The 27,424-nt window shown below is 43.0% G+C and overlaps 1 protein-coding gene across 1 annotated transcript; it reads right to left on the bottom strand.

Moving 5' to 3' along the window:
- Positions 1–93: 93 nt before the first annotated feature.
- Positions 94–25,749, bottom strand: AGA (aspartylglucosaminidase). The gene is made up of 9 exons (XM_075610925.1): positions 25,556–25,749; positions 22,973–23,126; positions 14,487–14,599; positions 9,866–9,978; positions 8,628–8,742; positions 8,413–8,488; positions 7,211–7,318; positions 4,873–5,006; positions 94–2,258 (listed from the first exon to the last, which is right to left on the bottom strand). The coding sequence occupies exons 1-9, from the start codon at positions 25,686–25,688 to the stop codon at positions 2,158–2,160; spliced, it is 1,047 nt and encodes a 348-aa protein (XP_075467040.1). The 5' UTR covers positions 25,689–25,749; the 3' UTR covers positions 94–2,157.
- Positions 25,750–27,424: the final 1,675 nt, after the last annotated feature.

Below are 27,424 nucleotides of genomic sequence, written 5' to 3'. Positions count from 1 at the left end.
TGGATAAAAGGTGGCCATGCTTACAATACATGTAAAAATTGTACTTCACAATGCAAAAACTCAACTAAAAATAAAGGCAATGTACAGTATAAGCAAAAGTAATTTTCCATTTTATTAATTAAGTCTTTTAACATACAATATAAAGGGCACACTTAATGACAATATTTACAGATGGGAAGAATACAATGGATTTGATAAAGTCTTTGAATGTCAAGTATATCATTAGTAGGCTGAGGTGCAGTCTAATTAATTGGTTTCTTCCGGATACAAAATACTGTATGCAGCACTCAATCATTTATAAATGTTTCTCAAGTATTCTGTGTACTATTGTAAAGTAATATCACGCTCATAGGATTCAAAACAACAAGCTTTACGTATTTAACTATATCAAAACGTCAATGTTTAGTTGTAATAGGCTTCACACGTATCTTGACAGACATGCGCTACGGCTACTACTATTTTCACAAACGGGTAAATAACGAGCAACTGGACAATTGTAAGTGTTAAATGATAGTGTATATATAATGGAGTGTGCCAGCTCTCATTTTATTTTTGCTGGCTCAAACAATTCATGAGACTAATGGTATGCATCCTGAGAAATGTTCTTAAGCAATAAGCCTGCCTAAACTTTTTTTTTTTGGGGGTGGGGGGGGAACTGTACAGTTACCCGTGTCTCTGCCACCCCAGGAGACAAAACGACCATTCAAATGTTGCGGGTTCTGCAGGCCATACTGGACAGCCATTTAAATCCATGTAACTTTATCGGTAAGTGTATCGGGAACCAGGGCAACCCAGAGCTAAACGTAGCACTGTTTCGTTCCTGGAGGCTTGCGAGCAGCAAAGGAGATTACATTTATTTGGGCATAAACCGATAATCATATCAATTCAAATAAATCCCAGTAAAATCTAAAATAGCCAAACTTAATAAATGGCTGGAAATAGATTTCATACAAAAAAAAATTAAACTACCTGTATGTATGTAAACTACCTGTAAGGTCTGAAGTGGCCGTACCATAGTTTAAAATATGTCCAACAGCAATCCTGCACGGTATTTTGTTCTGATTTTGATTTGATTGCACTTGTATGTGACTTGGAGTGAATATGTGAAGAAAGAGTGCTATGGAATAAAATGCAATGCTACAAATATTTGTGTTTTGCAATGGTTTTCTCCAAATATCTTGAAAATAAATGTGCAACTGTCTGAGTTGGTGTAAATCAGTGTTACACATTTCTGTCAAAACAATGTACCTACAGAAGGTAAACAAAATGTATGTTTTCCAAATAAAGAACTTGGAAATGAACCCCACCCCTTCCCACTTGGTTTCTGTAAACCATCATTTATAATTTGTACAACCAATAAAATTAAAGTTTTAAAAAAAAGTTTAACAGAATAATAAGTAACTTCAATATTATAGGATTATTAAGTGCATGTAAAGTCCTCCTCTGCCTAAATCCACTCACAGCCCCATACCTGGAATGCCCTTCCCCTTAATGGCACCTTCTCTCTCCACCTTTAGGACCTTTCTTAAAACACACCTCTTTAATAAAGAATATGGGTAGCGCCACTGGCTGATACTATGCATCTCATACGGACCTTGGCCCCTTGCAGACGCACTTACCAGAAAACCCTCCTACTGTCTCTAAGTTCCCCCACTTACAACATAGATTGTCAGACAAGTAACAGAAGCGCTAACAATAATATCTTGTGGAAATACATAAAGACTTTCCTTTCGCATATTTCAGACAGAATGGTTTACAAAATAGTCTTGCAATTTGGATTTTAAGCCATTTTTTTTTTTTTTAAATGGGACAGCAATCACAACTTATTATTTTGGTACGCGATATTTGCAGGCAAATCAAAAAACAAAGAATATCTTCTGCTATAAAAATCAATATGAATACGTTATTTTAATCACCCATCGGAACAGATGTTCTATTTGAAAGGGGAAAAAAAAACACGTAAGCTTGTAACACACTTTAGAAAAACAGCTGTAATAGAAACGTAATTTTGTTGTGCAGCATAGACAATATTTTTTTTTTACACCTTTAAATCCTTCATAATATCCTTCAATCCTCATTTAGTCTCAACTATTTTAACATATGAATCCTTAAGTGTACAATTTTCTTTTGTGTTGTATACACCTTTAAACTTGCATACTAAAAGCAATCCACCACTTGCTCTGATTGGTCTGAGAATCCAGAATTCAAAACAGTGAAGTGAAATTGAGTGAAACCTGGAGCCTTACTGCAGGCAGCACCTAGAAGGACAAGAGAAGAAAGGGTTAACAAACTGGACAGGCTTCAACAAGTGCTTCATTTACGCTTTCCTTACCTGAACCACCACTAAGGAAGTGGTGTATCGCTACAGTACAGCAGAGTATTTCTGTGCTGTAGTAAAGTGTTTACCGAAATAACTTTTTAGGTGTAAATCAAATACCCTCTTGATCCTTGCCATGAACTTACAGCATGTAGCACATTTAAGACCATTAAAATGTAACTCAAAAATGATTGATGTATCTTATAAAAAAAGTGCATCCTAATGATTAAAGAGAAATGCATTTCTCAAAGTCTAATCTCCCATACACAAAACTGTGGGAAGTAAAAGATCAATGTATGAAATAAGCAGTGTAAGCTAATAAGTCTTATTGACAAGTAAATTGTACTCTGTACTGAACTAAACCGCACTAATGAGATACTGCACAATGACTGATCTCAAATTGCTTTGAAGCAGCGATGGAGTCAACTAAGGACCTTTTTATATATTTATGCAAACTAAAGCCAGATTTAAACAGTGTTCCATCACTATGCATAGTTATAGTGAGCAATTTGTAGTAGGGATTTCTGCAGATTTGCTAAGGGAACTTGTTAAACATGAATTGGTTATTGAATGCGATTTGAAACCAGCCTAACATGTCTGCCCCTTTAAGGCTAAGGCCCCGCTGCCTCAGTCAGCACACCCGCACTGCAGACAGGCGGCGCGCTGAGAGGCAAGTGACCGCTACCTGCGGTCTGTAGGGAGCTGGAGCGGGCGTGGTTTGAGCGGAGGGTCCGTCCGTACCCCCCCCCCACCACACACACAGCTACCCTCCCGCAGCTCCTTCCCTGCTCCCCTCCACTCACACACTCACAGACACACACAGGCAAATACACACGGGGAGGGGGGAAATCGGAAGGGGGGGATCGGAGCAGGGGGGGGGGGGGAATAAATGGGATTGGCTGCTGGGATCCAATCCGTGATTGGTTCCCTTGCATGCCACGTGACGCGGCACTCGGCGAAATCACAAGCTCCTTGTAGCTCCGGCTGGCTGACGCGTTACAGCACGCAGTCAGCCACGCCGGAAGGAGCAAGCGGGGACAACCAGAACGAAGGCAAGCAGCTGGTGGCCCGTGGCCGCTCGCGCCGCCGGCGGCAGCGGGACCAAAGCCTAAGAGTCTGAGTCCTGGTCATGAAAAGCACTAACAAGCTCATGTGTAGTATAGGACACAGCATTTCAGTTATTCTGCAGCCAGTGGGATGGGTACACTAATACATTTTACGGTGAAATGAGGTACAATATTAAAAAGCTGGAAAGTAAATACCGTTCTCAACTTTCCAGCACATGCACACAGCATTTGGTTGATTTCAAAAACCAAAAAAACCTAACATCTTTGTCAAAACCTCTCCAGGTCTCAGTATACTGTACACTTTGATGTATGTGCTTGTCAGCATATGCAACGTGTAACTACATTGAAATATTTGATATGCTTCCAATATTTCTGTCATGGATTGGTGTACATTAGCAGAAACTGAATGAATCCAAAGTGGAGCATAATCAGGACGCAAGTGATTTTAGGGTCACATTTTGTTTCACTTATTTGTGTACAGAAGTGGTCACTTGTTTTTAAAAATAAAACCATGTGCTACTGCTCAAGTGTTAGTCTCCTATATACTGTATTTATAGCTATTGTGTTAAAATGATAATTCCTATGACCAGAGTCCCATATTATCCAACATTCAAATCAGCTATGGAACTTACTCTGAAACCCTTGGACACGTGGTTGAGTATATAATCTTGTCAGTCTAGTTTGAGCTAAGCAGAACTATTTGAAGGTAGTTTCCAGATTTATATATGTGTTACTGGCTGTTGTACCTACTTTACCAATAACTAAACTAGCCAACAGTGAACAAGTCTGTGATTACATTCTGATCTAAAATACATACTATAAACCAATTCAATGCATACAATTGTGCTACCATCTGCATAATTTAACTACTTTGGTTACCAGTTCTCAAGGGTGTTTGTTCAGCGATTTTATTTTTTATTTATAAAATATTTTACCTGGAAGTAATACATTGAGCTTACCTCTCGTTTTCAAGTATGTCCTGGGCATATACAGGTAGTTAAGATGAAAAATAATACATGGTTGCAAAAACAGTTACATAAGTGAACAGGGTATACATTATATATAAGCCATAGCATGCAGTTAGAGATAATATATTATAGGCGTATGTAACAGTTACAGACCAGATTAAAATGTGAGACAGCTTTAGTTTTGAAATAACTTAAACTGGTGGTGGCTGTGAGAGTCTCTGGTAGATTGTTCCAGTTTTGGGGTGCATGGTAAGAGGAGGAGAAGATCATTTTCTGAACCTTGGGACCATGAACAGTCAATGCCGTTATTGAATAAATCAACATTCTAACACCAAGTTAGTCCCATCTTGTGTTTAAGAAACCTTAATTAATAAATGTTATCTTAACATGGTTTCCAGTGTGATGCTTTCAAAATATAATGTATCTGTATTCTGCTGTTAATCTACTGTAAGCCTCACACACTACTGAGCATGCAATATAAAATATACACAAATATAAGCAGACAAAAAAAAACTTATACCATAGCTTCCTGTTGCATTGGCACAGATCATCGCCCCAAAAAATGCTGGAACATACTTTTGGATTCTAAAAATAGCTTTTTGACATGCTGTGGTGGGATCTAGTCCCATCCTCATGTATTCCACGGCTTGGTAACTGAAACAAAACAGGCATTACAGTGATCAATTTGGCTGTCAATTCAATACCAGGCAAACAACAGAGAACAGAACAAATCCATGAGAAAACAACTTATGTTTAGCATGATTAGTAACATTCCCTGATTAAGTGGCATGAGGTCCATCACAAAATGCGTAGGATTGTTTATCGCCTCACTGTTTGAATCTGTGATACCACTATCTATCATTCACCTTGTCTGGCTATTCCTGTGAAGCATTGAGCTTACCGAGTGTATTTCCTCAGTCAATGCTCAGCTGAGGAACTCCCTAGCCGGTGAAAACTTGATTTAAAGCTATTCCAGCTGCCAGAGCCCGACATCACTTCTTAGGCGCGGGTGCACCTTTAATCTTGCTACACAGTAGCTGTTAGGCTATGGCCCCAGTGCATGCGTTGCACGTGCGACGGGGTGCCTGGCGGTGCTCGTTCCCTGCATCAGAGCGATCTGATGGCTTTGTGGCGGTGGTGCGGCCATGACGTCACGCAGCTGGTTTTGGCTGAACCGCCGCCGTGACGAGACCAAACCAGCCACGCCAAACATCTTGTCTTTTGGCAAAGGTGGTCGCGCATCGTGCCTTGTGCTCATGCGCACACGCCGACTGTGGCCTGCCCCAGAGAGGGCTTTACTTTGTGTGTGGCGCGCACGCCGTCGCGGCCAGCGGGGACTCGGCCTTAGTGTGAACACTGAAGCAATCAGGACTGTGTTTTGTTATACAAGTCGCCGACACCTTTGAACTCCCCCCACAGAGTGGAAATCGGATGCCAGATGCCTTCTGACTGAATCGGACGCCACGGAGAACAGGCAAAGTGTGATTGATCTATGCTTGTATTTTTTATACTTTTTTGTATGTGCAATACCTACCCCTTTTATATGAACTGCCAATGATATTTTTATATTACTACACTATGAGTGGTTGTGCACTTTCTTCTTTTTTCCTCTTTGTATACAGCTCTGCGATCTGGAGTTCACGCCTTTGATGAGCAGCACCTTGTCCCAGGATTTGTATTCATGAATGGACATTGTTAGGCTAACTTCCTTGTACACCTTTGTGTGTTCACTCACTCCCAACTTTTTCTCTACTTTTTTTTCTCACTTTGTACTATTAGGCAGTGCATCACTTTCCAATATTGGGTTTCCCAACTATTTCGTTTTAACCCTTTGAGTGCCACATTTACTTGTTCTATGATTAGTAACATGTTCATTAAAATTATGGTTTGTGTCCTTAATCACCAGCTAAAGTACAGATTTGTTTTTTTTTTTTTTTTTTTTTTTTTTACATTTATTGTGTAATGATACATGGCTGTGCTGGACAAAGTATCACAAAACAGCAACACCCCCCAAATTATAAGAAAAAACTTTGTGTGGTCATCTCCATCACTGCCAGGGAAAGTGTCTTTGTACATTTTTATATCTATTCGTTAAAATATTCTTTTCCCACCCTAGATTCTTTAAACTGGCTTTAGTCCCCAAGTCATCACATGAATTCTCAGTTTAACTAATTAGGTTGTAACATACATACATACATATAGAATTAGTCTCTTAAAAGCAGCAGTCCAAGCTTTTTTTTATATGTTCATCAATACAATCCACACAATAAGTAATTAGCTAAGTTGCCGATTGATCCGTTCTCCTGTGATTGATTGGTGAAGATTTGGCTCGGGGGTTCACTAAATGGCTGTCAGTGCAGCAGAAGAGGACCAAAGATGCAAAGCTCTGTGGGGAAGATCATGTGACCAGGCAGTCACTAGATACAATTAGTGCACTGCTATAGAGAGGGCAGGGCTGAAAAAGGGGTATGCCAGAGTCTGTTTCAGAAGAGGAAGGGAATGTGACTTTTTAAATGGTTGATATAGAAACAGAAAACGCTTGTTACATTATAATATATAAATAATATAATTCACAGTGGTTTAACAAAATGCTACAAGTATTTTGTCATAGTACAGAGGTGATTCATTTTTACAAAAAACACTAAGGATATTGCTTGGTCTGCAGCTGTAAGAATAGGTCACGAGAAAAAAAAAAGTGCAGCAATTACTGATTTTTGTCAGAACACAAGCTGAAAGAAGTTACTCCAAACAAATCGGTTTACCAACATGGTTACATTAATATGGTATTTATAGCTTTCTTAGCAATTAACTGTGGAGCCGCCACTGTTGCTTGCCTTTGTCTAAATTTAGCGACTTACCTTGGTAAGAAGCGCATCATGACATCTCCATCGCCTGTAGCCGACGCTCCTCCCACAGTGCTGTCTGCATATGCTCCAGCTCCAGCAATTGGCGAGTCTCCCATACGACTAAGACATTTTGACAAAATATTAGTGGTAAAATGAATAGTGGTTTGCCATCATCAAAAAACGGACAATGCTGTTTTTTGAGAACACTGCTATGTGAATTTACTGAATGTATATTCTATGAAAGGAAAGCCCTTAAAACATGCCAGATGTAAACATTGATTTGGGGTTGTTACAGTCAAGATATCTTTATTGCCATAAAGAAAAGTGGATGTTTTTTAGAAATATGATAATTTGTGTGTAAACTTGTTACTTAACATTTAGAAAGGAGAATGGTGGTTTTCCTACAGGAACGTGACTATTACTACTACCAATTATTTATCAGGACATATTTAGCATTGCAGTACAATGGAAATGACATTATTTGTCTTGTAGAGACACTGAGGTCAATGACAACAGTATTTATTTTTAAATAACAGAATATTTCTCTTTTATGGCATCTGCTATAATTAGGGTATCTTATGGTCCACTTCTTAAGTGCTATGTATTAATCGCACAAAATGTGCACAGATATCACACCAAAGGTAATAGTAACTAGAGGAAATCTAACCGCACCACTCTTTAAAAAATACTTATACAGTAGGAGTCAGATTTGGGTAAAAATGGTATCAACATGTCGCTGGAATTAGTTCACTTGGATCCTAGGAGGGATTGCCCCCTTTACATACAGTATATATGCATTGGATAGGTTATCCATAGCATCTCTTCTAACTGCCCTCTCAAATCACAGTTGATGCATAATGTGGCCAGGTAAACTGTGCAACAAGCAGAATTTCACCTGTTCAAGGAAAATGAATGTGCCTCTCTAAGGTTTGTATTCAGTATGTGGTGCAGATACTTCCTAGTGCCGAAGATGCGTTCGGCGCCATCCAAATGAATGGGACTCAAATCTAGTTCAGCAGAAGGAAGCAGCTTCACAGCATATTGAGTCAAGAGTTAAGGGAAAACAGACACCTCCTGGCTTTGGAAGACACTATAGCCCATTTAGAAAACTGCTTATGTCTTGTATCTCTAACAACGCCAACATTTAAAGTCTAAAAATTGTTTGTAATACACACAGGGAAAAAATGATATTCCTTTGACTTAAAAGCACTAACCCTGGGACTTTGTGAGTTGCACCGTTTGTAGAAGTTCCTGCTGCAACATTCCCAGCTTTATCAATTGCAATAAGTCCTGAAAACAGATTGGAAAGAATATAAAACAATCTTGGTCACTTGCCCAGCAGCTAAAATCAAATGGGAGGACTGATAACATTGTGTACAACAGTGAAATATACCTAATAACATTTCCATGGTGCAAAAAGCCGAATTACCTATTGTATCGTGGCTGTGCACATTGATTTGCTTCTGAACAAAGGTCTGCTTCCCTTCTAATCCGCTAACAGGTTTATATGGTCCACAGGATTTTAAAGCGTCTGGTATCACATTCTGCAAAGCACAATTACCAGTGTTAATATCCTGGGCTTTATATTATAGATTAAAATCTCTCAATTGTAGGTTAAAAGACATCAGAATACAAATGTGAGATGATTCAGAAAGCCCTTTCACCAATTTAAAAGGTAATTATCAGGATAGAGTATATCCATTAATACAGTTGTGGTTTAGTTTCAACACAAACAGCAAAGCAAACAAATGCTGAAGTAAAATAATATGCATCACCACTGTTGCACTGTTCTACATAATATGTTGGGGAAGGGGGGCTTAAAAACAAATACTAATTATTAAAACCTTAAATAATACATTATAAGAATATTATGGCTTAAACATGAATATGCAAAATATTTGGAATTGTAGAGATGCCCACTAAGAATCCTAGACCTAATTATTAAAGGCAAGTTCAGCCATAACAATATATCCACAACATGTAATATCCATATTTTTTCTCAATAGTCATGGGCAGTTATTGATTTGTGGTGTATTGTGCTACACAGCGAGGTAGAAGCCCTTCCATGAAGATTATGAGTAAAAATTGTACTTTCTATAGCTCTCAATGTATACTTTTTATATACACTTTTTTTAAATAAACAAATTATGTCAGGAAAAGCAGAACTCCACTGTAAAATGGTATCAGTCTGAGTGCAAATAGCATCAAAGGTAATTTTAGATACGTTTAAAACAGCACTCATCCTTTAGCTTCTCTGCATACCCAGTTTACCAACCCCACACTGATGAGACCCATAAAGGTCGAAATAGCTGTCTGTGGGTGGGTTTTCTGGGTATGCACCTTAACCCTGGCTGTGTTCAAAGCTGTGACCATGCAGCAAGCTTAAGCCTATAGGAAACCATGTTAAAAATGGTTTTTGAAGCAAAAAGTGGCACTGTGCTCATTTGCATGTCATTCCCCAGAATCCTTTGCTGCAGTGGAAGTGCTGTGTGCTGGGTGATAATGGTGAAAGGTGGGGTTGCAGACCTGCCTAAGACATGCAGATGAGCATACAGTTGTATTTACATTTACATATTTGCTTTGCTGTGGAGGGTTTTTGTCACTTTTTTTTTACTCACCATAAATTAACTCAGTACACACACACACACCCCCCCCAGTATAACATACCTTCCGAAAGTTTGGTTGACAGTTCTGATCAAGCCACTTTGAATAAATTGAAAGGGATCTGTTGGTGGTTAAATCTTCCCTTGCAAAACCCATACTCTCAGCAAACAAGGATGCTAAAATGAAGGTTAGATTTGTAGGTTACGCCTAGTTGTAATCATTTTTTGTATTTTTTATTATTTGCTTTCCTATCCTGCCTCATTACACTGGACTCTGCTGTTACTTTAACAAAGCTAAATTCCAAGACCTTTAACAAATACTGAAAAAAAAAATGCATTTAACTATTTATTGCATTCTGTCTTCTGAAATGTGTTTCCACTTTAAAGGTACAAAAGATAGACAAGACTTCTGAATTACTGACTAAGGCTGCGCTTATAGTGCCGGCGACAGTGACGTCACAACAAATACATTGCCGCCATCGCGTGCGCTTATAGTAAGAGTCACGCGACGGAGCGACGGCTTGGTCGCGATCGCTAGAAGTCATCTCAATTTGATTTTTCCAGCGACCATAGCCTGACGTCGCCGGCACTATAAGTGTAGCCTTATGTGGAAAAATGAGCACTGTGGGATATTTTTATGTTTCCATATTTTATTCTCAAAATATTCAACAACAAAAAATCTTCTTTTAAACTAAGAAATATGAAAAGTAATCATATTAAATTGCAGCATGTCTGCAGCATGTGGAATATAATGAAATGCTTAATACTGTATTTGAATTGCACTTCAGTATAAGAATGATGGCGATCTAGAGGGCTGTGTGTTGGTGAGCTTGCCAAATTGTGGATTTTAGATTTAATGATTTGGATGAATTTGACCTTCCCTTATAGTTTAAGTACCCCAAACTCTTACCCCCAGGAGATTCAGTAATTGGTAGGCAGCAAGTGTTTTTAAACTGTGTAATGAATTAAGAAATTAAAACATTAATGTTAACCTCTTCAGTGCCACAAGGCATCCAGGATCACGATCATGTGAATGAGTAGCGAGAACACAAGCAAAAACCTCATGACATCCCCTCAACGTCATAAGGGACCTTTGAGTGCTGGCCTGTATGACATTCATGTAATAATAAAGGGGATGCGATTAATATTTTCTGTGAAATTGCCTGGCACGGCAGGTAGGCTTATCTTTTAACCAAGCCTATTTATGTAACAAACCACACACATTGTGGCAGCATGATCAATTGCTTTGTGAACAACCTCATTAATCAGATCAAATGTGATCTCTGAATGTGAACCACAAGACAAGTGCTTCCATCCTCTCCAAATTCTAAATCTCCCCCACAGGAGATTTTGTGTGTCTAATGCAGGGGTTGCAAACTCCAGTCCTCAAGGGCCCCCAACAGTTTAGGTTGTTAGGATATCCCTGCTTCAGAACTGATTGAGCCACTTGTGCTGAAGCAGGGATATCCGAAAAACCGTACCTGTAGGTGGCAATTGAAGACTAGAGTTGCCCACCCCTAGTCTAATGTGTGAAGGCTTTTCCCGTAATAAATAAATAATATTGTGAAGAAAACCATCTGCTGATGCCAGCACAGAAAGCGTTTCCTGAAACTATCATCACACCGATCTTCCTCCGCCCATTGATGAAGTTTACTTGACAAAAAGGCCTGACAAAGTTTCCAGATTGCAAGATACTCGTTGAAGCAGCCGCTCTAACAGTTTTCCTCCCTTTTACCAAGTATTATAAATTATATACTGAAACATCAGTTGGTACTACTTAATCCACAAGCTGTAGTTCTTATCTGGATATGTTTTTTTCTATTCTGTTGTTCTACTGCCATTCTGGTATTTTTATGGTGTATCCACACATGAGTTTACCCAGAGAAACAAAATATATACTCTATTTTACTACAAAACAAAATTGTTCTTTACTATTAGGGTAAAATGTCTATTTCTATTGATAGGATTTGCTGAAAATCTTCAGGACGGCAAATTTGTGGCTAATACTATTATTACTACCAAGTAAGTTTACTAAACAAACTGGACTATTAGAAAGTTATGATTAAATTTACAGTTGGTTTTTGTATGACACTTTCAGCTCTTCCTCTTCCATAGATATCTGTTATCACCCTTTCAGTGCTATTATGCTATTCCAATCACAGTTAGCAACCACAGGGCCCAGGGTTCAATATTATTTATGTTTGTGTAATGAGCCACCACCCTTTTGCTTGCCGTTTTCCTTCCTTGTGCAAAAACAAAAAGAGAAACAGTGCAAAAAACCTCATGGTGTAGTAAATAAACAATATTGTATTAATAAAACAGGTGAGTATTGCACATACATCAAAGAACTGTATAATTAGCAAGACATGTTAGGGACATGTTATCACTCTGTGCTCTGCAGTCGTGGATGATAGGATGTGGGTCACTGGGATCGATTCACCTCCCACAAGCTCCGTGGGTAATCAATGCAAGTCCTCTGTTCGATCAGATCGAGACCCTTGGTCGCAGGATGCAAGCGCGGTGAACGCCGCCACGAAGGGGGAGACTTCTCCATCGGTTTCTCGGCGTCGGGTCACGAGACGCACGCCAGTGACGTCTTCAAGCGGCGCCAGCCAAAGGACGCGGGTCGCGTCAAAATGAGTCACCAATAGCCGGAGTAGGCAGGAGAATGTCCCGAACCACAAAGTGGAAGTAGAAGAGGCAAATGGCAATAAAAACCTCAGAATACCTCAATGGGTGATGTTAGGAATGCGCCCTCATTCAGTGCAACGCGTTTCGTATGTAAAACACTTCGTCAGGGAATGGAGGAGGTCTCAGAAGGGGCGCTCTATATACCCATAGTCCTCCTGTGATTGGCTGTTGATGGAAAGTCCAGCCTCTCACTTGGGAAGGTATAGCATTCAATGTAAATGACAAACAACTATAATCAAATAAATTAAATAAAAAACATTTACATTACACAGAATTTATTCAAAAATATAAATAAAAGCATAAAGATGATGATGCTAAAAAATAAAGAGACTGATAAAAAAAATAAAGAAATTGATGTATGGTCTTTATATTGACTTTTAAAATATTAATATTAATTTTAATATGTTATTTTAATATGTGCATGAATGCCTTTTTCCATTCCTTCCCTTTATGTTCTAAATCTGGTATAAGGTATCTTTCTGGATTATTTTTCCACTCCTTTTCATCAGCCATTCTATTATTATCATTATTGTTATTTCACTACCGGTTTTTAATTTGGACTAATATATGTCTCTTTATTTTTTAGCATCATCATCTTTATGCTTTTATTTATATTTTTGAATAAATTCTGTGTAATGTAAATGTTTTTTATTTAATTTATTTGATTATAGTTGTTTGTCATTTACATTGAATGCTATACCTTCCCAAGTGAGAGGCTGGACTTTCCATCAACAGCCAATCACAGGAGGACTATGGGTATATAGAGCGCCCCTTCTGAGACCTCCTCCATTCCCTGACGAAGTGTTTTACATATGAAACGCGTTGCACTGAATGAGGGCGCATACCTAACATCACCCATTGAGGTATTCTGAGGTTTTTATTGCCATTTGCCTCTTCTATTTCCACTTTGTGGTTCGGGACATTCTCCTGCCTACTCCGGCTATTGGTGACTCATTTTGACGCGACCCGCGTCCTTTGGCTGGCGCCGCTTGATGACGTCACTGGCGTGCGTCTCGTGACCCGACGCCGAGGAACCGATGGAGAAGTCTTCCCCTTCGTGGCGGCGTTCACCGCGCTTGCATCCTGCGACCAAGGGTCTCGATCTGATCGAACAGAGGACTTGCATTGATTACCCACGGAGCTTGTGGGAGGTGAATCGATCCCGGTGACCCACATCCTATCATCCACGACTGCAGAGCACAGAGTGGTAACATGTCCCTAACATGTCTTGCTAATTATACAGTTCTTTGATGTACGTGCAATACTCACCTGTTTTATTAATACAATATTGTTTATTTACTACACCATGAGGTTTTTTGCGTTGTTTCTCTTTTTGTTTTTGCACTAGTTCGGTTTGTGGAGCCATACCACGAGCACAGCAGCATAATCTCTATTATATGTAACAGGTTTCCAATTGTTTTATTTATCTATATTACATGCACTTATTGAGCACAATTATCACGATTATATGAGCGCAGATCACTTCTTTTTTCACCCTACGTTTTCCTTCCTTGTATGCCTTCTGTTACTAGTCCCTGGCACATAATGACTTCCTCATCATTGCAGAACAGCTCTGTAATGTTGGGGGCCTCAAAAAAAGTGATTTCCTTACACCCCTCAGTGGTAACTGTGAGTGCAGAACACTCAGGCACTTTGTTGTTCCGGAGGCTCTCTACTTCTCTGTGGTCTGAGAGAGCGATTAGTAGATGAGGGTTTTTGCCTCAGTACACGGCTGTAGAAGAGATCCGTAATCACATGACTGGAACTGAAAAGGTTTATGGCACTGTGCAATAGACATTTTGTCACTGAATGTTTAAAAGGCAGAGATTAAAGGTGATTTTTTTTTATAATTTTAACAAGAAATATTGGTTAAATATGATCTTCGTTCATTGTCGCTTAAGGCCACAATCTTACAGGACTACTGTGGTTCAATTTCCAAATGCTAGTGAAATACATTATTTGTGATGGGGATTTCATATTGTGAATTCACATACCTGATTCTCCAACTAAAAATGTATGTCTAGTATATTCCATCACAGCTCTGGCCACACCAATAGCATTTTTTACACGTCTGAGATTAGCAACTGCTCCAACTTCCATTGTGTTACTGAAATATATGCAAAACTTTTTTTATTTTTTTTAGGTTACATTTATTTTTTATCAGTGAACAAGGTGAAATAAATATTTAAAACATATAGTTATACATACTGTACTAGGCAGATCCAACAGTAAACATGTTTGTTAAAAAAAAATAACTATTTACCAGTAAGGATACATTCAGATGTGCATCCTGATTACTAATGAATCCAAGTAAAGTGGAATCAGAGACGATGCTTTGCGCCAGAATTATTTGTTTCCTAATTTGTGTGAATATTTTGGAAAAACTGATGTTTCACTGTTAAATTCCTATAATCAATAACCACAATTTGATGGAGTGTAAAGTGTTTTTGTATGTTTATCACATGGCCATACACATCAGGAGACATGAACAGAAAAACATTATACTAAGGATTTAGTATAGTCCGCCCTCGTGGACAGACCCTAAAAAATGTGCAAATGCCCATGACATACAGCTTACGTCAGAAGGGATTCTAGGGTGGCCCTTTTAATGACGTACACCAGGCGTGCACAAACTTCTTGAGCTGCACCCCCCTGCCCGGCAGCCGCAGCGTTCGCACCCCCCTCGCCAAGGACTCGTCGTCAAATGACGCCATGGGTCATGTGACGTCATGTGACCATGGCGCGTCATTTTACGTGCATTTCCATGGCGACGCATCACGACCCCGCTGCGTCATTTGACGTTGCGTTGCCGAAGACCCAGCAGAAAGCAGGTAAGGGAGTTACAGAGGCCCCGCGCCTCCACCGGCATTTAATTTAAATACCGTGAGGAAGAGCACAGGGCCTCTGTAACTGTCGCGCCCCTCTAGAAATTCTCCCCCCCCCCAAAGACTTAACGTAAATTGCACTGCAAACATCACTGCTTACAAAATAAAAATATGTTTAACATTGTGTTATTTTGTATATTTCATGATATTGTTTAAGGGGTCGTAGTAGGCTTATACTTCAAATGTCAGCACTAGCCACGTCACAAAGGTGACTTTTTGTAAATGAATAAAAAATGTAAAAGCAGTAATCTGCGCCGATTACCATTTTGTATTTAATTTTTTTACTTTACAAAGCTGTTTTTAGTTTTACAAGTTGATGCTTTGTTTAGGAGATATGGCCGTTTGAATTCAGTGTTGGGGAGATGCAAATAAAGCTCTCTCTGGAGCTCAGTCTAAAACCTCGGACACGCTTACCGCTGGCGCGCTGAGGCTCAGGGAAAGCGAGTGCTTTCCCTGGCCTTGCGGTTGCTTACCGCAAGCGCTCTCAGCAGGCCGTCAGGGGGCGGTCCGGGGGCGGGCGCGTCACTGGCCCGGGGCGGGCCAGTGACGTCACGGAGCTGGTTCGCCCTCATTGGGCGAACCGCTCACGTGACCGGCCTGTCTCGCCGGCAAGCGGGGGAATTTTAAATTCCTTTAAGACCTGCGCTTCCGCAAGCGCGCGAAAGCACAGGTGAGCTCCTACTAAAGCCGCTCTAATTGCAACTGTAGGGGCTCAGTGCTGAGCGGGAGCGCGCGTCAGCGCGCTTCCGCCAGCAAGCGCCAAACATGGCCAAGGCCTAAAGGTTACTATGGTATTCTCAGAGCCCAAAGACAATACTTGCAGAGGCAAGAAAAGAGCTTCTGTTATTAAGCACTCAGATCCAGTCTAAGGCCTCGGCCATGTTAACTGCTTGCTGAAGCGTGCTGACGCGTGCTCCCGCTCAGCACTGAGCCCCTACAGCCGCAATTAGAGCGGCTTTAGTAGGGGCTCGCCTACGCTTCCGCAAGCGCGCGGAAGCGTAGGTCTTAGCAGATTTTAAAATTCCCCCGCTTGCCGGCGCAACAGGCCGGTCACGTGAGCGGTTCGCCCACAGCTCCGTGACGCCACTGGCCCGCCCCCTGACGGAGCGCAGGGCAAGCAACCGCAAGGCCAGAGAAAGCACCCGCTTTCCCTGCGCCTCAGCACGCAAGCGAAGAGCCTGGACGAGGCCTAATGGAGCGGTTGGGTGGTTTAGACTTCACTTGTAATAAAATCTAAGTTTCCAATAGGATCTCATATGATCACCTATTTTAGAAATCTCAGGGAATATCCCAATAGAATCAATCCACACGTACCTCCATTTATAAGTGACACCCCAGACTTACACATGGGCCGATCGGTGGGAATCATTCTGAATGTGTGTGTTGTGTCTATGTCATTGCTTGGGATATGAACCCCAACCTAGTGCTCAAATACTGCTGGCACAATTAAATAATTAAATCCTTGAAAAATCAATTGGGTGAAGTGGGACAGACGAGCTGTATATTCACATGAATAACCAAGTCCCATATGTTGGTGCGGACATGCATACAGGCTGTAGGGAGGGGTAATAAATGAAGGAAGGAAACAGAGCTACTGAAGTGCCCATCGTAAGGCGAGGAGCCCAGTAAACACCAACCCTCTGTACCATCCCACAGCCCCACTATTCCTGGTGTCACACAGAAACTGGAAACCTGTGCACCATGTAATCCTCATGAATAAGGTGCCGACAGGAGAGAAAACAGCTGTGAGTCCGTCCGTGATGTAAGCATGCTCCAGCCAAGGTAAGTAATGCAGGAAAAATGGTCGGAAGGTGGTGGACTGCTAATTCAAACTAAAAAACGCAAATTGATGAAAAAGGCAATTTAATTTTTTTTAAAAATGGAGATATACATGAACAAGTGCTACTCTGACGCGTTTCGTTCCGGTTGGAACTTTGTCAAAGAGTATTGTGGCCAAGTGCTCAGCCGATCCTCTAAATAGCACAACCTAGGCTCTGATAGAGCACATACCTACAGTATGAGATTTGGTCCCAACACACACCTGATGCTTACTAAGGGAATAAGAAAAGGGAGAGGATGTAATACCCAGAGGATCATACAGAGCACAACAAACATATATTAGATACAAAACAAACAAGTAACTATTGTGTCAGACTACAAAACAAAGTGATACCAACTATGCTAAATAATAACACTAACATTGATACAAATTAATACATAAAACCAAAAAAAACCTTGATATGTATAGAAAAGCAATAATTGACTATAACCCAAAATGTATACTATCAGAGATATATTAATAGAATTATTTAAAACTAAAGACTTTCAAATTAATACATATCTTTAATTCTGATAAGAGTATAGACTACATATATATATATATATATATATATATATATATATATATATATATATATATATATATATATATATATATTATATAAAAAACTAATAATAACTAAACTAATCAACCAATCATATAAAAGCATACAATAGATATCAAAAAATTATAAAAGTACAATTATTTCAACAGATCACCTCTATACATCTAGAGATTATGACCGTGTATAATAGACCAACGTGAAATATGAATAACCCCATATTACAGCTTAACCCCGTTATAGCGCGGTCCTCGGGGGCCACCCGTTATAAACGGGTTGCAAAAAAAAAAAATGGCCGCGTTTTTTTTTTTTTTTAAAGTTTTTTTTTTTTGTGGTGGTACCGTGTCCGTTGGAGGGGGAAAGCTGAGAACTCTCCCAGCGTTCCCAGACCCGGTGGGGCAGCGGCAACAGCACAGAGCACTTACCCGGCATCTGGCAGCTCTTCTCCCGGTCTCTGCTTCCTGCTTCTGCTTCAGTCTTGCGAGAGCAAGCTCCCTTAAAGAGACAGTGTGTCTGTGTGTGTGTGTATTTGACTGTGAGACTGTGTGTGTGTGTGTGCAGTGTGCTGTGAGTGTATGCAGTGTGCAGTGAGTGTGTGCAGTGTGCAGTGAGTGTGTGCAGTGTGCAGTGAGTGTATGCAGTGTGCAGTGAGTGTATGCAGTGTGCAGTGAGTGTATGCAGTGTGCAGTGAGTGTGTGCAAAATAAATTAAATTCGGGGTCCACGCTATAACGGCGTTGAGCTGTACTAGGTGCACAAATATAAGTGCATAAATCTAAACATATCTACACATGGTAATAGGATGTATTAGAAAAATGGTGTGTAATTGTATATAAAAACATGAATAAACAGAATCATAAATTGAAAATATGATTTGTTCAAGATATAATCATAATAAATAGAATCAATCATATATAAACAAAACGTGCAAGTATAATAAAAAAAACATACACTATAAGAAATGTATTGGAAATAATCACATCTTTAAAACCTTACATAGAGGAAACTCATAATGACTTTTGATATATTATGTATATCTCTGTTTTTTCTTATTAAATTGCCTTTTTCATCATGTTGCGTTTGGTAGTTTGAATTAGCAGTGCACCGGCTTCCGACCATTTTTCCTATGTAATTGCTTAATTGCACTTTTTATAACTTCGATTTTATTACAAGTTAAGTCTTAACCACCCAACCGCTCCATTACACTGGATCTGAGTACTTAATAACAGGAGCTCTTTACTTGCCTCTGCAAGTATTGTTTCCCTATGCATTATTCACTCCTGCGAGCACCTGTCCTACGACATTAGGCCCCAATTATATTGCCGGCGTCAGCACGCGCAACACCACCAAACCAATACCTCAATTCCGAGGAAGCTGCAGATAGTGTGCACGACCACGCAGAAGCGCAACGGAGCGGCTGTATCTTGACACGACAAAATTATTTGTTTTAGATGCGACTGCCGCGTCGCGCCACCAGCACTATAATCGCGGCCTTAGGCTGCGGTCCCAGTACAGCCTGCGCGCACGGCGCGGCGTGCACTGTGCGTGTAAGCACCGCCCCTCAATGGGGCTGGGCCCACTACGCACCGTCACGCAGAAGGTGCAGCCGCGCCGTGCTGCAGGGTTTTTCCCAACTCAATAAAATTGAGTTTACTCCTAGCGATGGAGGCGTGGCCACGCCCCCACCGGCGGTTCACCCAATGAGGGCGAACCAGCCGCGTGACATAACGGCCACGACCCCGCAAATCCCCGACCACGCCCCCTCCCGTCGCAAGATTCTCCTCACAAACCGCAGATCGCGGTTAGCGCGTGTCACAGACATTACTGGGACCGCAGCCTTAGACTTTAGCAAGAGTCAGTCTCTTGAAAACATAAATTATTTAATCATGATTTTTAACATTACATTTTTTTTACTTTTTATTTTTGAACAGGACATGCACAGTGGGGGGGGGGGGGGGGCAAAATACCAACATTATACAAGTTAAACTCATACAGGCTCCTGGAGGGGATTGCCGCTTCAAAATTTTTATTATAAAGGGTCAACAAGAATCAAATATGAAATGTAAGAAACATGTTAAATACGGCGTCTTACATTTGACACTGGTTACTAGTCAGGAGGTATTTAAGTTCAGGCATGACGAGATATCCGACACACCTAATATAGAAATTATGACTCACCCGGAAAATGATCTGCATACATTAACATTTAGAGAATCATGCCCAATATGCCATTCTACACATACGTTTTACAGCAAAAATGTCTAATGAAGCCCCTTATACTAGCCATGCAAAAAAAGTCAGACACCTAAATAATTTTACTGTCCGAATGAGACTTGTAGAAATACGTCTACTATGTAACTATATGTAGCCCCGGTGCCCTCCATGTCCCTGAGACCCCCCTCCCGAAGTGCCGAGCGGTCGCGGGTGCCGTCGGAGGCAGCAGCGGACCCGCCGGCACAACACGAGGGTGGGGGGCAGTGCAGGGAGCGCTTCGAGCGCTCGGAGGCGTACCTGACAAGCAGGGGCCGCCATTGGAAATACTTGTGCATGCGCAGTGATCGCGCATGCGCAGAAGGCTCACAGGAGCCAGGACGAAGTCGCGCGGGTGCAGGGACAGCCAGGGAGAGGTTGAGGCGGCCATTAGGTATTCGCGCATGCGCAGGGAAAGCGCGCACGCGGCCCCAATGTGTTTGCAGCCTCCACGAGACTACAACTCCCATGAGGCTTAGGGCCAAGGACACCAGGTGCCTCATAGTGGCCAATAAGGGCCAAGGATTCCCTGCACAGGGAGAACAAGATACATTTCGCGCTAAGAACGGCAGTTGGAGCTGGGAGCAAGAAGGGGAAGGAAGGGTGTAGGGAGCAAGTGAAGCTCCTGCACCAGGTAAGGTTCCGCCAGGTCCCAGATAGGCCCCAACTCCCCATCAGGTTAGTGGGTAAGTGATAAGGGACGGCACCAAGTTAGGGACCCTGCCCTTAGTTTCGTGGTGTGCATTCTTGTCAGGTCACAGCGGTCAGTGCTGTGAGGGCTGACAAGCGGGCACCATGTAAGGTTGCAGTACGTTGCTGCAGGGGTTGGAAGGGTTAGGTAGGAGTTAGGTAGGAGTGAGGCAGAGGGAACTCGGGCGGTACGGGAAGAGGTAGTGCGGGTGTAGGGGGTCAGGGACCCACTTGCATAGGATAGGCTACCCCGTAGGCCCATAGGAGTTTTCCCCTGAAGCCATTCAAGGTTGCTGTGCTGTAAGGACGGCCTATAGTACAGCAAGCATCACCGTAGTTCATAGAGTCAGTTAGGGACTCAGCAGACGCTGCACATTCGTTAGAAGGTTGGGTGCAGATCTTCGTTGTGGCTGCAGAGGCCATCCTGGTGGGATCCCCCCGGACGGTGGATCCTGGATGTCGTGAAGGAACACGTCTGATCCTTTGTGAAGCCCGTTGCAGGCCCGAGCATTGGATTGCTCGGCAGGTAACCCCCTTATCTACAAGTGCACCAACGATCCTATTAGTGTCATCAGTGACTGCGCAGTCACACATATCCTCTCTCTGTAAGAGTGCGGGACATTGTGTGGGGATTATTGGACACGGGGTGGGATCACCCGGTGTAGGGGGGAGCGTCCTGCGAGACGCAATAGTCAGTGTCTCCTCTAGAGAGTGACACCCGTTATTCTATGAATGTTATATGGTTCATATGTTCACCAGTAAAGGTGTTGGTTATTATACAAACGGTGTGCTGGTTATTCGTATGTGACCTGCGAGGAACAATTCCCGCTTTGCTGGGAACCATCGCAGGTGGAGGTGCTGCACCGAGTACAGGGTTACTCATAATACACATACCCCAGATTCCCCGTGGCGGAAGCTCAGCTCTCCCGGTTGCCAAATAGGTACCGCACCACACAGAGAAGTAGTCAGAAACACTTACCCACCCCAATCTCACTTGGGGGGGGGGGGGGGAAGAGGGCTACATATACAACCCTCAAGAAAATACAGTAATTACTGGCCAAAGGCTCCAAAGAAATCAAACGTCATTTGCAATTTGTTTGTTCCTGAAGATGAAGAGATAACAATACATGAAGAAGAATGGCTCAGTATTTTGTCAATGATGTACAGTGGCCATTTGGAAATGTTAAAATGTGCAATATTGTGGACAGTGTAAAAGAATGAAGCTTTAAAAAGGCATCTACTATTAAGTAGGACTTCAAACACTACAAATTGCCACCGTGCTCTCATGTGCATGTCTACACCCACAATTTGCGATTTGTTAGTTCCTACACTATGTGGTGTTTTATTCAAACTTTGTGGGACGTAAAGAGGCGCTCCTGTGTTTTCAGTATGTAGCAGCCTGCTAAAAACTTCCCCTTGCCCTGCATGTAAGCCCTGGTGAGCTGCAAACAGTGCCAGGGTTAATCAGTCACCAGGCTAGGCAGGTGAGATCATATCCCCATTTGTTGCATTATTGTTGCACTTTCAGGCACATGCTAGTCTGGAAGATGCTGGAGAAACATGCCAGAACATTGGCCTTTACTACACCTAGATCTGGGCCACTCCCCAAGTATAAATATGCAACTCCACAAAATTATCTTTAGGCCCCGGGGGGATGGAGAAAGAGAGTGAAAGAAAAGAGAGGGAGACCCCAGAGGAGGGTTGAGAGACCCCCTGGAGGACACTGCAGCCAAGCATCTTCCAGGAAACCCTGATGAGATGGATTCACTCAGGGCAAGTAAGAAGTTCTTTAGTGTGGGGTGCTGGAATTATATACCAAAAGGAGCGTATCTTGCATAGGTTGAGGAGGTAACCCCTGCCCATATACAGCCTTCAGAACGAAGAAAGGCTTGAGGGTATAATTCTATATTGTTTGCACTGAACTCTGTCTGGTGGAGGATGGAGAAGAATTTTGTAACAAATAAAGTCTGTTGAAAAGTTCCTTGTGCCCTGTTGTATTATTCACTCCTAACAGCCTGAACCCGTGAAGAGAGCACCCTGAGAGAAGAGAAAGGTAACCCACTGAGCTAACATTCAAATGGCGCAGGAAACCCCTGTCAGCACACAGATCTGTATTCACAATGTATGTAAACTCTAATCTGGAGCCGGGAGATAGGGGCGTTACAAGTATTTAGAGTGACACCAAAATATACCAATAAATGATGAATTGAAATCATACACCAATTTAACATAAAACATTAATATCGAAATGCAAATTAATTGGAGATGTACATACCCATTCATGATCATAGCATCTAAAGTGGTTTCTCCAGTTTCATCAGGACTTCCTCCATATCCCACACTGCCATCACATTGGTAAATTTCACATTCAGTGCAGCCTCTCTCTACTGCATCCACAACAGATCCACCCGCCTCCAATACTCTCCATGCTGAAAAGAGAGCATGTTTTATGTTCTAAATAAAGGCACTACAACCTTGACATGCTACTAACTTCTATCCCATGAATGGTGCAGTTTCCTTTCTCTCTAATTTGTCTTTAGACACCATGTTTATCTGAACCACTTCCTTAGGCCGCGATTATAGTGCGGGCGACAGCGCGTGCCACTCAATGGAGGTGCACATAGTGCGCGCGACCGCGTTTCGGAAAGACAATATTTTATCTTTCCAAGCAACGGCCACGTGACACGGTTCTGCCAATGGGGGCAAACCGCTCATGTGACATCATGGCAACGCCGCCACCTGGACATCTCGAAGAGCACAGTTCACACATCGCGCCACGTGCACGGGCTCCGTCGTGGGCGGTAAGTATAATCTCAGCCTAACAGTGAACCATGAGAAATAACCGGATCCTGTTCCCATGAGTGCGTCATAACTGTTGAACCACAGAATTGTCACCTATTTACCATTTTGTCTGCTGAACAAAAAACAACAACAATCTTCCTCTCCTAATATTTCCCATCCTGCTTAAAGCTACAGACCAAGCAATATTCTGCGAGTTTTTGTTTTTTTAATAAATCAGTTCTGTACTGTAAGAAAATATTCTGTCCAGGAAGGATTCGTGAGTTATTCATTTCTGTTATTGCAGTTCTATCATTCATGGCTACATATTGTCTCATGCCTATGGGTTGAGGTGTGCTATCCCATAAGTGGGTGTGGGGTGTGCTCTCCTCAGTGAGTGTACATTTCACACACCCACTGTGGTACCTGCATACCACTCTTTATATATCCTATATTATGGCCATCAAGTGAGCATTCAATGCCTGTATACTGCACATGAAGTTAACTCTTTCCTGGACTTCAACGCTATATTGCACAATACTGCAAAGACATTTGTAGCACCTACAGGGATTCATTTCCCATATCTGCGTAACAAGCATTTTGTTTCTATAGCAACCATTTACAAAGTCATATCCCCTTCCTCTTCTGAAACAGGCTAACCCCTTTTTGAGCCCTGCCCCAATTATATCTAGTGACTGCCTGGTCACATGATATTCCCACAGAACGTTGTACCCGAGTACCCGGATTGATAACATTTGGGAGCTTGTGACCATAAAGTAAAATATATTGCAATTTATCCAGGGATGGCAAAAATCCCTGGCGTTTGTGCTGTGCGTAGTGATGACTGACCTGGTTAACAGGTCAAGTCACCGTCGCACAGCTCTGTGAGGAGAGTGGGTGGGGGGAAATAAGAGAGGAGGCAGAGGATGCACGAGGGCTTGGGCTAGTCAGAGCAGACATGTACAAGTGTCAGTTTGTCTGTGTGAGTTTCAATGCTACACAAAGTGACACAGAGCCAACGATAGACGGAATGCCACAACCCTTTCTGTCTCCCCAACACCTGTGCCTAAGGCCGCGCTTATAGTGCCGGCGACGGCGGCCAAAAACAAATGCATTGTCACCGCCGCATGCGCTTATAGTAAGCACGACGGCGACAAAGTGACAGGGCGACGTGATTTTTTGCAGCCGGGAATATTTGATTTTTCAGGGGCTGTCGCCTCATGTGACAGCCCCTGAACCAATCAATGGCCTGGTTTCCCACGACGCCGCCGCAAAGCGAAATACAACTTTCGCTAGCGGCGATGGGTGACGTCACGCGTCGCGGGCACTATACGCGCGGCCTAAGGCTACAGCCCCAGTTGTCATTGCGGCGCGGGCACCCGTTTCAACCGCGAACAGTGGTCTGCGGCTGCGCTTGCAGTGGAGAGCAGGAGATTCGACGGGGGGAGGATGGGCATGGCAGCGGTGCGGCCATGACCGCACATGGCTGGTTCGTCCTCATTGGCTGAACCGCCGCCGTGATGTGGCCAATGCTCGGCCACCACGCCAAAAATCTTGTCTTTTGGCCAAGACAGTCGCATATTGCTCGTGCACACAAGCAGGTCCCAATCCACAAAAGATTAAGTACACAACTACTCTCAATGTCAAGACATGTAAAAGGGTGAAGAATGGGGTTCTGGGTAAAACATGCCATTTCTATGAAGACCATGACAATAAACCAGTGTTTCTCAACCATATTCTTTCCCATTATAAATATGTAATGTTGTCCAGAATTCCCATTGTTACTCGTCTGTGTGTCCTTTGACATCAAAAACACTGTAGACTGAACTGATGCAGTGACTGGGAATTATCCATTTTGCACGAGCAGTTTGTGTTAACGTCTGCAGACTTCAGGGAATATATTTCTTACAATGACTTTGGAAACCTCCAGGCGCTCGGAGGGGTTTTACATATTATTTATTTAACTCAACCAATCCCCGGCAGCAGCAAAGGGATTACTATTTGGATCGCAGACTCTCTACAGCCCGGACTAATCCCGAGTCAGTCAAAGTGACAAAGACTTGTGCGCGCGCCTCTTCACCTGCCTCCGCCGCTCTCGGGAAGGACCAGGTGTTGATGACCAGGGGCCGCGAGGCGGCAGAGCACTGGAGAGCCGGCGCCGCGAGCACAATGAGCAGCAGCAGGCGGGCAGCACAGCAAGCAACCAGCTCCATCGCACTGGGGAACAGACGCGGAAGCAGCAGATTGCGTGAACGAGCCCCGGGGGGAGGGGCTCAGAAGTGTTGAATCTCTCGGGCACGTTCTTTCAGCTCCTCCTCCTTCTCATGTGGGAGGGGAGGAGGGAGGGAGAGGGGGAGACTCAGAACAAAGTGTCTGCGCTGGAAGTACGGTGCGCGCTTCCGCTTAAAGGGACATTGACGGGAGCGCGCCCGTGGTGGGGAGCAGCGCAGTGAGGGAGTTTCAAGTTAAAGAGACAGTCAGCACAGATGAAAAGTTTCAGTAAGGACAGGATAGTAATATTCAACGGGATCCCCAAAGTCATACAAATTGTTAGGCTGCGGCCCCAGTGCGGCGTGCACTGTGCGTACAAGCACCGACCCTCAATGGGGCTGAGCCCAGTACGCACGTTCACGTGGAAGGTGCAGCGGCGCGGTACGACAAGATTTTTCAAAGACGCTGAAATTGAGTTTGCAGTTTGCGACGGAGGCATGGCCCCGCCCTTGCCGGCGGTTCAGCCAATGAGGGCGAACCAGCCGCGTGAGGTTATGGCCACGCCACTGCAAACCCCCTGCCACGCTCCCGTCGCAAACCCTTCCTCGCCCTCTCTCCCAGGACCGCAGATCACGGAGCAGCGCTGTGCACGTGCCGCCCCCCCCCCCTTGCCGGGCGCACGTGCTACAGTGCTGACTGGGACCGCAGCCTTATACAATGGTTACATTGTACACAAGCCATTTGTGGAAAGTGACCTTCCGCTTTCTGTCCATGTTTATACACATAAGGCCCCGTATATAGTTGTGGCGTCAGTGTACGCGCGCAACATCACTCACACACACAACCTGCACTGCAGGCTGGGGGAATCGGGAGCTGACGGAGGCGTGGCCGTGACATCACTTGAGCGGTTCGCCCTCAATGACTGTACAGCTCACGTGACGCAGCCGTCGCGCGGCAAGAACAATTTAAATGTCTTTGAAAAAATTTTTTACGCGATGGTCGCGCGCACTACTAGCACGCTCATTGGACAACATTCATTTGTTTTGGCATCGCACGCGCGCCACCACTATAAACGAGGCCTAAGGCTGCGTCCATGGTAATTTCTCCCGTGCGGAGACCCGTCTAGGGGCGTTTGACGTCACGGATCTGGTTCGCCCTCATTGGGTGAACTGCTCACATGACCGGCCTCTCACGCCAAGAAATCAGTTTCAACTGATTTCTTGCGCAACGCGCCCACACGCACATAGACGTGAACACTGCCTAAAGGCAGTATGTTCGCTGGTCTGCTATACCATGGACGCAGCCTAAGGCCACGAAACCAGCCTGGTGACGCGTCCGCCACGCCTTCCCATCGCTTCCTGATCGACTCCAGCCTCAGTGCATGTTTTCGTTTGAGCGACAGACCCGTGACATCACACGCTCGGTCGCGAGCACGCTGCAACTATAATCACGGCCTAACTTTGTAATTAGATGCGTAAGCGAAGTGAACATTACAGTGAACTAGACATTGTGACCACTGGTTGTGTGTTTGTGTTTTTGTTCATGTTTTCTCTCTCTACAGTCCAAACGCCTTGACCGATTCTGATGAGATTTTTTTGTTTTTTTGAAGTGATTAAATAATAATAATAATTGGCCGGACGGATTCTTCATACAAACTATTAAATGTATTATTTTGCAACTTGTACTACATTTCTAACAATTTGCTCAAACCATTTCAGAGAAATAAGATATAAAAATA

This window comes from Ascaphus truei, chromosome 1 (genome assembly GCF_040206685.1).
Source record: "Ascaphus truei isolate aAscTru1 chromosome 1, aAscTru1.hap1, whole genome shotgun sequence".
NCBI classification, from domain to species: Eukaryota; Metazoa; Chordata; class Amphibia; order Anura; family Ascaphidae; genus Ascaphus; species Ascaphus truei.
The sequence above is the reverse complement of the archived record's forward strand: the minus strand, read 5'-3'. Positions and strand labels throughout refer to the sequence as shown.

Coding starts and splice junctions, on each gene's coding strand:
- AGA (XM_075610925.1), bottom strand. CDS start 25,688: ATGGAGCTGGTTGCTTGCTGTGCTGCCCGCCTGCTGCTGCTCATTGTG. Junction 14,600..22,972: donor GATGCTATGATCATGAATGG/GTATGTACATCT, acceptor CATATATTTCAG/TAACACAATGGAAGTTGGAG. Junction 2,259..4,872: donor CAATGCAACAGGAAGCTATG/GTATAAGTTTTT, acceptor TTGTCCTTCTAG/GTGCTGCCTGCAGTAAGGCT.